The sequence below is a fragment of the Octodon degus genome, unplaced genomic scaffold (genome assembly GCF_000260255.1).
Source record: "Octodon degus isolate 3935 unplaced genomic scaffold, OctDeg1.0 scaffold00007, whole genome shotgun sequence".
NCBI classification, from domain to species: Eukaryota; Metazoa; Chordata; class Mammalia; order Rodentia; family Octodontidae; genus Octodon; species Octodon degus.
This window is the reverse complement of record NW_004524583.1, coordinates 326,500-336,233: the sequence shown is the minus strand read 5'-3', so window position 1 is coordinate 336,233 and position 9,734 is coordinate 326,500. Positions and strand designations below refer to the sequence as shown.

Here is a 9,734-nt window from a genome sequence, read left to right as displayed (position 1 = left end):
AAGAAGAAGTGAGGGACCATCCCTAGAAGAGTGAGACAGGAGACATGAAGAAGAAAGAAAGTCATCTTTGTATCACTGCTAATAATTGTTCTTAACTAAAAGATGGCTTATTCCTGCCCAAAGGCCTCCTTAGATTTAACTAGACTGTGATACCGTTCTATGGATAGTGGCAACCGTGGTCAACAAAAGAGGATTTTAAAATGAATTTTGCTCAACATTAGTGGCAGTCAGGACAACAGGTAAGTGGAAGCAGAGAATGCTTGTCTCCTCCTTCCCACGTGTATACACACTCGTGTGTGCACACACACATACGTACTCATGTTATAGAGCCTCCAGAAGAACCGATGTGTGTGAACTCTAAATCTAGATATATTTCTAAAGCACTGGATGTTGAAGCCCTGAGCCAGTTCCCTACCTCCTGGCTCTTACTGGTAGTCAGGCAGGGATGGAGGACACAGTCTTTATGTGGAGAAGATTTCTGCCAATGGCCTTTAAAACTATTCATAAAGGTCACACCAAGAAAGACCTCTTTCCTATCAGGAAAATCCACTCACACCCAATCTGCCCTATTTTCCCTTTTGAGTCTTCCAGTACTGATGAATACCTACTTAGGAAGAGAAAAGAAACTATCATATTCTTCATACCTATACATCTAGCTTCTAAGTTGTAGCAGAAAGAAATGCTTCTCATAAATTGTGGCTAGAATCAATACATTCTATTCAGGAAACTCCATTTTTCCTGTAGTATATGGACCTGGTAAATGGAAACTACATCCCAAATGGTACTATGGAAGAGAGAAGGATGAGCATGGAACTGTCAGGCTTGGAAGAAGGGGACTCTAGGTGCTGCCACTGCTTCCTATCCAGGGACAGACTCTGTGCTGTGCAGCTGTGAGCTAGCTAGAGGTCCATAGAACCATCTCACTGAAGAGAGCTCCTGGCCTGGAAGTCCTCTCTTGTCAAACTTTCTAAGCTTTGGCTCAGCCACAGTCTGGCATGCACAAAACTCACAAGACAAACACAACTATGCCCTGCCTCTGCCCACAGAACAAAGCCAAGAAGATTACTTACGAGGAGCCTGCGTTTGCCTTCGAAGGATGCCAGCAGGTCAGTCACTGACTTTCTGGGACTTGGTGGGGGCTGTTTCCCGCTGGGTTTCTGGTATCCATCCTGCTCAGTTTTCCCTGTTTTTTTCTTTTTACTCTTCTCTTTTTCCTGTTTGTTCTTTTTCTCAGCCTTCTTTATTTGCTTTTCACTCTTGAATGCCTTGTCTGGTTTCTCATTCTTTGCTTTTTTTTTCTTCTCTTTCTCAGGTTTCTCCAGTTTCTCGTGCTTTTTAGATTCCTTTGCGTTTTGGGAGGGAATGTTCCCCACCTGCAGGTCCTCCTCCAGCTGAGAGGCCGTAGGTCGGCTGAGCTCATACTTATCCTCATATTCATTGCTAAGAATTTTATCCTGGACCTTCTTTTTGGGAAGTTTGCCCTTTGCTGACTTGTGAGGACCCGGCACCACATTTGGGTCCCGATGGCCATGTTCCCGCCTATCTGTGTGGTTGTCCTGGAAACGGCCTGGGCCAGCAGCCTTTGTGCTGGGTTCTGAGGTGGTGGGAGGGGTGACTGTGTGGCTGTCAAAGCCAGTGGCCTTGCTGGGCCTCCTGGTGGCCTGTGGCCTCTCCCTCTGCTGTTCCTTTCTGGGTGGAGGGTAAAGATTCTCTGAGACTGAGGGCCCCTTCTCAGTGGTCACCCCAGCTGTGGTTGCAGGCGGCCTGTGGGAGGCTGGGGAGGGGTGCCCCCAGGGAGTCCAGGGCCTCTGGGTGGCTGGCAAGGTTGTGGTGGTCAGAGGTCTCGCAGCTACTGTGACCACCCTGGCCGTGGCCCGCACAGTTGTTGTGGCTGAGGCAGGAGGAAACGTGGTAGCCCTTGGGGTTGGTGGAGGTGAGGGAGGAGCCACAGTGGTGGTAGCCAGTTTTCTCATCACCTTTACCCTAGTCTCTCTGGTTGGGGAGACTTGTGCTCTCCTTGAGTTCTCCTTCCTTGCCTCACTGCCCAGGCTTGGTCTGCTTGCTGTTCCTCCACTACTGCTCCCCTCTTCCACCACCTGGCCCTCTACGCCGGCGGCCTTACACTTTTGCACAAAACCTTTCTGCCTGATCTTCTCTATTCTGCGGATGGCACCTTGGTCGATGACCTCGTACATAGCCTCCAGCCTCACGGGGTAAGGGTAACGCTCCTCCACCTGCAGGGTCTTCTTTAGCAGCACCATGCCAAACTTGCCCTTCTCTAGCTTCAGGAAGCTCATCAGCTTTGGGATGAGGCTGGGGTCCAGGGGCTGCTCCAGGACCTGGCCCTCACTGGTGATCCTTCGCACCTTGCCCCCTTCCTCACCTGCCTGGTGGAACAGCACGATCTGCTGGATGTGCCGTTCGGCCAGCTCACAGTACACGTCATTCTTCAGGAGGCTCATCATGAGGCGGTAGTAGCCTTCGGAGGCATGGGGGGCCGAGATGACCCACACCCTGTTCTTCCCTGCAAAGCCAGCAAGGATGTTGGGCGAGCTGGAGCCAGAGGGGAAACGCAACACTCTTGACCGAGAGGAGGATCCCTCATCTCGAACCATGTCACGCAGGGCGCTTCTGGCTGTGGATCTCACCTCAGGTCTCAAGGGAGCCCTGCGGATGCCTAATGGGGGTGGCAGCACCGTGGGGCGATCTAGCCTCAACACTGGCACGTTCCTCCTTCTTTGAAGGGGCTGAGGATTTAATTCTTCCAAAGTAGCTTTGTCAGTTCCGCGGGACCTCCCCGTGTGCCTCAGAAACCGAGCTGGCCGGCTGCTCACCAGGGAGGCCAAACGCACTTTCCGCCCTCCATGGCTGGCTCTATTGGTGACAGAGGGGTGGGGTTCTGACCCACACACCAGCCACACTGCCAACAGCATGGCCAGACCTGGTCCCATTCTCCGCGTCATTGTCTAATTTGCTTCAGGGTGCTGAGGGGTCAGAAGCCAAAAAGGGGAGAGAAGGAAAAAGAAAGAAAATCATTTAATTGCAAACAAAGCTGGTCCTTATCTTTTCTCTATCTTTGCCAAGGGGAGGGGAAAGGGAAGAAAAAGGAGGGAGGTTAGAAAATGAAAAATAGATTAGATCCTGCTGCTTTTAAGCCTCTGTAATTTGTCAGCACTTATCAGAGACAGTAACATCATGCAGGAAAGTCAATTTAGATTCCCAGGCAGGGAATCTTTTTTTTTTTTTTTTTTTTCACATTGTTTCACTCGCTCTCTGGATGCTCCAGTGAAAATACAAACTGAGCATATTACCTATGTGAACATTCACATTTCATTTCTTCAAATAAGCAACAAAGAAACAAACACACCAAATGCAGACAGGATTGCACACTTACATGGTGACTCATAAGGCAGAAAGGATTCCGAGAGAAATCTGAAGTTTGGTCCCCAGGACAGTTTCCCAGATGAAACACTTTCCTTCTCAACCCTTTCTCTCCCAGCTGGCCGGCTGAGGGTGAGCAATACAAAGCGGGTGGGCTGCAGCTCCAGTTCACGCTGCAGATCACAGCCTGTCCTGGTCAGAGAGCAGACCCAACTTCTCTCCTTTCTGGCTGTGACTTTTTACCTTCTGGACGAGTGGGAAGAGGTGAAAGGTGCTGTCCTTGTCAGTCTTTGTGTCTCCATTTGTCTGCAGTTTCTCCTCGATCTTGTGTGTCTCTGTGTGCCCGTCCCTTATAGTGACACAAAACTTTCCTTACGGTGGAGTCCTGGTGATGTCTAAAGCTTGCTTTTTCCCTCTGTAGAGTTCCAGGATCCTTCTTATCACCCTTTCTCCCACAGTTTGGCTTTGTCCCTTTGTTTCCGGGTGTAAAAGCGCTGGGATTAATATGTTTTCCAGGCTCAGGGAAAACGCAGGAATGTGATGTTGAAAAAGGATTTCTCCCCTTTCCTACACTTCTGGTCTCTCTTCACTTCTCCCTACCTTTTCTTCCTTCTCTTTTCCTCCTCCTTCTTTTTCTTCTTCCTCTTGTCTGGATGCAGTCCCAGAAATGTCAGGACTACCTTAGTTTTGCTCCAAACCAAACTCAAACAGCATCAGCCACTAGGAATCAAGGAAACTTCACTAAGAATTTAACAGATCAGCAGAACACACCTCCTTCCCATTTCAGCACATCCAGATCGGACTCTGTGAGAAGGGAGGGCCTGCACCCCCCAGCTGGGGGGAAGTTTTGAAACTTCACCATGTCAGGAATCACTTTAGGATAGAATCACTGTGGACTTAACCCCTTTCATGCCAAGTAATCAGGGCAACTTCTCTGCCTGTCTCCTCTCACAGTGCACTTGGGGGGTGGGGGTGAGTCTCAGATTTCTGCTTCTGGCTGCTTGGGTTTTCCTCAAGGCAGACATTCATTTGTGTTCAGAGCTTGGTTGTGCATACCAGATAGTGAATATCTATTTCTAATTCCACTCATATATACTTTTATATCTCTTTCCTCCTGCTTTATGCTTGTTTGAGGTTGGATAAGGGCACGGAAAACCTGACTAGATTGTCTCTATATTATGCTAATTGGGGATCATATTACTGTGTTCTTGATCCGGGTTTCTCCTTGGCATGGAGGAAACTGGTGAAAGGTCAGAAATTCAGGCAATGGCTGCTGTCCCTGGAGATTGTGGTTGCTATTACATTTTGTCGGTGAATGGGCATTCTGATTGCCAATGCTCTGGCTACAGACGGCAAACAAAAGGGTTTCTTGGGGGATGTGTGTGTGCGTGTGTGTGTGTGTGTGTGTGTGTGTTGCCTTCAAGTGGCTTTCGGTATCTGGCTGGCTTTAGACAATCCTTACAAGTAGGCATTTCAGGCTCTAAAGGAGAGACTGAGGCAGTTTGGGCTTCTCCCTCCTGCGTCTGCCATTGGCATTGAGATTGTAGTGTGGGAGGGAAGATGCTTCATGTTCACAGACATTTCTTCTAGCCTCCTGGAGCCAGGGTTAAGTGTCACAGACAGTGGCAGCTTGGCTTCTCAGAAGTCTCTTTACAAGCTTGGCCATGCTAATAGCTTCTCTCACAGGATAAGACCTCACTCTGGGTTGCTTCCCTTGTTCTTCCCCATATCCCCATGTCCTGTTTGCCTTTCTTTCAACTAAGGACTGAGCATGGCACAGAGGAAGTCTTGCAGGAAGGTGGAAAACTCCAAAGGGTAGTGAGAAGGGATAGTGAGAAGGGAAGCCCTGTTCCAGTACTGCTCAGAACCTTGAGGATACATGAACAAGGTTAACTGTTAAGCCGATCCACTTCCTTGTGCTCACTGGACAGTGGACAATGCAGTTTCCTCTATCATTATTTTTTAATGTGCTCTGCATTGTCCCTTTCTGGGACTCTTTCTTTTTCTCTCCTTTCCTTTTCCTTCCCCCAATCTCTTCTCTCTACCAGCAACTACCATTTAGTGAGCATTTCCATGTGAACCTTGGGTTTGGTCCTTCTGTATATTCTTATATTTAGAGCGTTCCAAGGGATTGTAAGGCAGTCTTCACTAAGGAGATGAATGAACTAAGGCTCGGTGAATTTAAATAGCCTACTTTTGCACAAAAGGCGAGTAGTAGTTCTGATACTGGAGCCTAGGTCAGCACTGTCTATGAGGCAAAATGTTGCCCTGCTTCCTTTCATTTTTCCACCCTCATCTTTGCTATCTTTTGTTCCTTTAATTCTCTTTTGTGTTTCCCATGTTCATAGGAGGGTCTCATTATTTGCTCAACTAATGCATCTCTAGAGTCTTATTTTCTGAGTCATTATATAGCTGTACTTTTGCTTTTCTCGGTAGATTATCAAACTCTTTTCTCCTTTTCCTGAATATGTCATGTTCCACACATCCCAACTTGTATATAACGTTCATAGCCTGTGCACTGCTAAGATTAAATCACAGCTATTTAACAAGCTGAGGCTGACCTAAAAGGGAAACTACTCTAGTCCAGAGAACAGCCCAGTACTTCTATTTTCCTGGGAGCCAGCTTTCTTCCCTTCTGCGAGTTTCAATCACTAGAGGGCGCGCTAAACACATGCGGAGAAGGTCCGAGCGGGATTCTCGGATTCCGTTCATCATACCTGAACAGAACCAAAAGCCGGATTCCTCTTGCTTGCTAAGAATTTTTCCGTCTTCATGCCCTTACGTGGGTACGCAAAAACAAAACAAAAACAAAACAAAACAAAACAAAACAAAAACCAAAAAAACCCTGCAGCCCTTACTGTTGTTGCCTGGAATTCTGAGAAGCACAAGCTCAACAAGAACCATTAAGGAACAGATTCACAACTTCTTTCTAGAGAAGCCTGTAAGATTTATAGCTTGCAAAGATTCTCAATTTCTAGTCCATGATTTAAGAGTTCTGTATTAAAAAGTCCTCCATTTAAATCTTTACACGTGTTGTAATCCAAGAAAGATACTGTCACTTAGCACTGACCTGGGTCCAAATTTGGAGACAGAGAAATTGATGTTGATTCAGACAAAGGTTAAAATAATAATAACAAATTAAAATTTAAAGTAGGTTTTAGAAATGCTACTTCCAGGTTTCACTGACTTGACGTTGAATGCACAGTAGTTCGTGGGAGTGAAAGAAAGAATCTATGGAGAAATGAGGCCAGGAGTCTTTATTTGATGAGAATTGGAGTGAATGTAAGGAGACAGCCAGAAAGCTGTGCCCTACAGGGTCAGATCCACACTTAACCTACAGCTTCCGTGACCCAAGACCCAAATACCTGGAAAAGCGCTGGGAGAGCACACCAGAAAGCAGGCGAGGTTTCCACCACAGGCGCCTGGTTCGGCTGCACAAAGTAACACGTACTGGATGTTACTGAACTCAAGACATCGCTGTGTTACTCTAAAAAATCATTTGCCTAAGAGGAATTGAAGAAAAAAAGAAAGAGGGGAAACACCTGATTGAGATTTTCAGTCTTCCAATGGATGGAGGCCTCGTCTCCTGCTCTGTGATGCTGCCTACAAAGGCCCTTCTATCATATTTGCGGCAAACACCCGCGCAGTATTCACTCTGAGGTCATGTTTTCCCCTTCCCCTTGCAGACATTCATCCTGGGTTCAGTTTCAGCTACATTCAGTCTCTGAGAATAGTGAAAACAAACTGTCCTCTGCCTCAGTGTTCAGAGTAGGAGCAACTCAGGACCTGAATCCTGAGATGTTATGGGTGTTCGGGGAGCTAGGAGAAAAGGTTTCTCCGCCAAACAAATACTTGACACTGGACCTGAAATATCAACGAGGTCACATTTTTTGATAAATCTGAAGTTGAAAAATACGTGTACTCTTTCAAAATATAAATTACCTGATAGAATGGCCCAAACTTTCAAGCACAGTTATTGGTGTTTTTCTTTTTTTAATTCACATAATTACTATAGGGTTTGTTGGAAAAATCTAGAGGGCATCTATTCCCAGGTGGAAAGCTGTTTAATTAAGAAAATGTCAATCTTAAAACCAGAGAAATTTAAAGGCTCTTGCCCTAGTGGAAATGAAGGAGTTTTGTGAATGACTTAATGGCTCATTTTAAATCTCTAAGGTCAGTGGCTTAAAGTTTGGAGTTTTATTGGTTGCTATTCTGTAAGAGAGGCACAGCCTTCTGGGCATATGAATTGGCTGCTTGGAGATTTATACTGGGATTGGGGAGGGGTAGTTTCAAAGCTGTGGCCATTGGCACGTTTATGCCAAGGAGATTTACATCAGTCCCATTTGAAGGGGAACACACTGGTTGTACTTTTCTCTATGCTCTTTCTTTGGTACAGCCAAGAAGATGAAAATGGTCCAATTGTTTTTTTTTTTTTTTTCCTTAGTCCAAAGTGCAAATGTTGTTCTAGGAATGATAGAAGACCCAGCAATCTTTCCCTAGAAGTCTTGAGTACACAGTCACTGGGGAAAACTGGCAGGTATTTTGCTCTCTGTGCAGCACTGCCAGCTTCCTCTTCACATAAAAATCAGTGCCCATGAGGGCTGCACCCAACTGCAGAGTCCACTCCCACTGGAGAAGCCTCTTTCATTCCTGGAGTGGGCTTCACACAGAATCCGTGGCAGTAACTGCTTGGCACCTCGGGATCTTGCTTGGGACATTTTGTGGGCTCTAGTGTTCATGAGAGTCCCAGGTTGTCTGCCCAGCAGAATGTGCCTAACTGTCCACTTGTCCTCATGTTTCCATTCTCTTCTTTGGCTCTGCCTCCTATGCCTGTCTTTCCAGATGGGTTCATCCTTTTTAATTTCTTGTCTCTATAAGCATGCATTTTAGGTTTTGATTACAAAATTCAAAGTATCATTTTATAGCAAAACATGTGAAGCAAACAAGATAGCAAGTCACTCATTCACCAAGATTTTCTCAATGCCAGCCACTTCCAGTCATTAGGGTGAAAACAGTGAACATCTCCTGGCCTCCGGGAGCTCATGTCATGGTGGCAGAGACAGCAAAAACAAACAAATATGGTAGTCTCTTTTTATCTGAGGTTTTGCCTTCTGCAGTTTTCTTACTCATGTATTTTTAAGAGATGGAACTGAGAGAAGCATTTGGAGGCAAAGAAAAAGAAATGTGTTTGAAATTCATGTAGACACTCTGGTACTCAGGTAAAGAGGCAGTGGGATGCATGAGAATAGACCTCAAGAGGATGGGAATTAGGTTTATAAATTTGGGAGGCGGGTTAAAAGATAAAGTAGAAAGAAATCATGTGGGTGTGAGAGTATGAATAGTATATATTGTGACAAAAAGAGGACTCTCGCGACAATACTAGAAGCTGAGAAGAAGAGGACGAGAATGTAAGCAGGGAGCGGCCCATACAGCTGGAGAAAGCAGGAATGTGTGATGGTTTTCCATCAGCACATAGCTTGGGCCACGTTACGTTTTGGGTTCCACATGTCCTTGATGAGCTCATGGTCTGGGCCTTGGGTCATTTCTTCAACAGATACCAAAGCAGATCACTTGCCCTAATCTGAGAAGAGATTCTGCAAAACATAGTCTGATCATCCCATGTGAGTTCTTGTTCTTTCAAGAAGATCATTAGCTTCTGAGAGCATGGAGTAATTTTACATTAATTTTCATCCTTATCATTCTGCCATACAGTTGAGGCATTAACACTGTAAATCAGTGTCAAGCAAATATAGTTAAAAGGAGAAATGACAAAAACCCCAGATAGAAACTCAACTATGAGTTACCACTTTAAAGAAGGAAGATTAAAAGAAGAAAATCTATGCTGCCATTGAACCAGAGGGTTTCTTTAACTCTCCATATAAAACAGTAACAGTGGGGCTGAGGAGATAGCTCAGTAGAATAAGTGCTTGCCTGACAAGCACAAGGGCTTGAGTTCAATCCCCAGTTCTGCCAAAAAAATAAATAAGAAATAAATAAACAAAACAGTAACAGTGAAAACAAAAGCAGACATAAAAATTAACCTTATATTTGCATCAAATTATGGGCTCATAAAATTTATACAAAACACTATATGGAAAGTAACAAATCTTCCTTATATTATTTCATTCAAAAATTTTTATAGATCACCTCTTACATGCTGGACATTATTCTAGGGTTGGGGATGTGCAGAAGACAAAATGGATCAAGCATCTGCTCTGGAGGGAATCACATGCTACTATTAAGAGAGACCTAGGGTGGGCCAGATGGATCAACAGATTAAAGCGCCTGCTTAGACAGACACAGGGACCAGGGTTCAATCCCGGCATACAGTGTCAGCCCTGCCCCTGGGGTGC

The 9,734-nt window shown here is 45.5% G+C and overlaps 1 protein-coding gene across 1 annotated transcript in view; it reads right to left on the bottom strand.

The window, feature by feature from the left end:
• Positions 1–4,160, bottom strand: part of Ccdc80 (coiled-coil domain containing 80) — a 31,841-nt gene extending 27,681 nt beyond the window's left edge. Inside the window, exons 1-2 of the mRNA XM_004624698.2 lie at positions 3,395–4,160; positions 1,071–2,984 (exon numbers count right to left, since the gene is read on the bottom strand). Coding sequence (XP_004624755.1) covers positions 1,071–2,963 — 1,893 coding nt within the window. The 5' untranslated portion in view covers positions 2,964–2,984; positions 3,395–4,160. The remainder of the gene's footprint in view (positions 1–1,070; positions 2,985–3,394) is intronic.
• Positions 4,161–9,734: the final 5,574 nt, after the last annotated feature.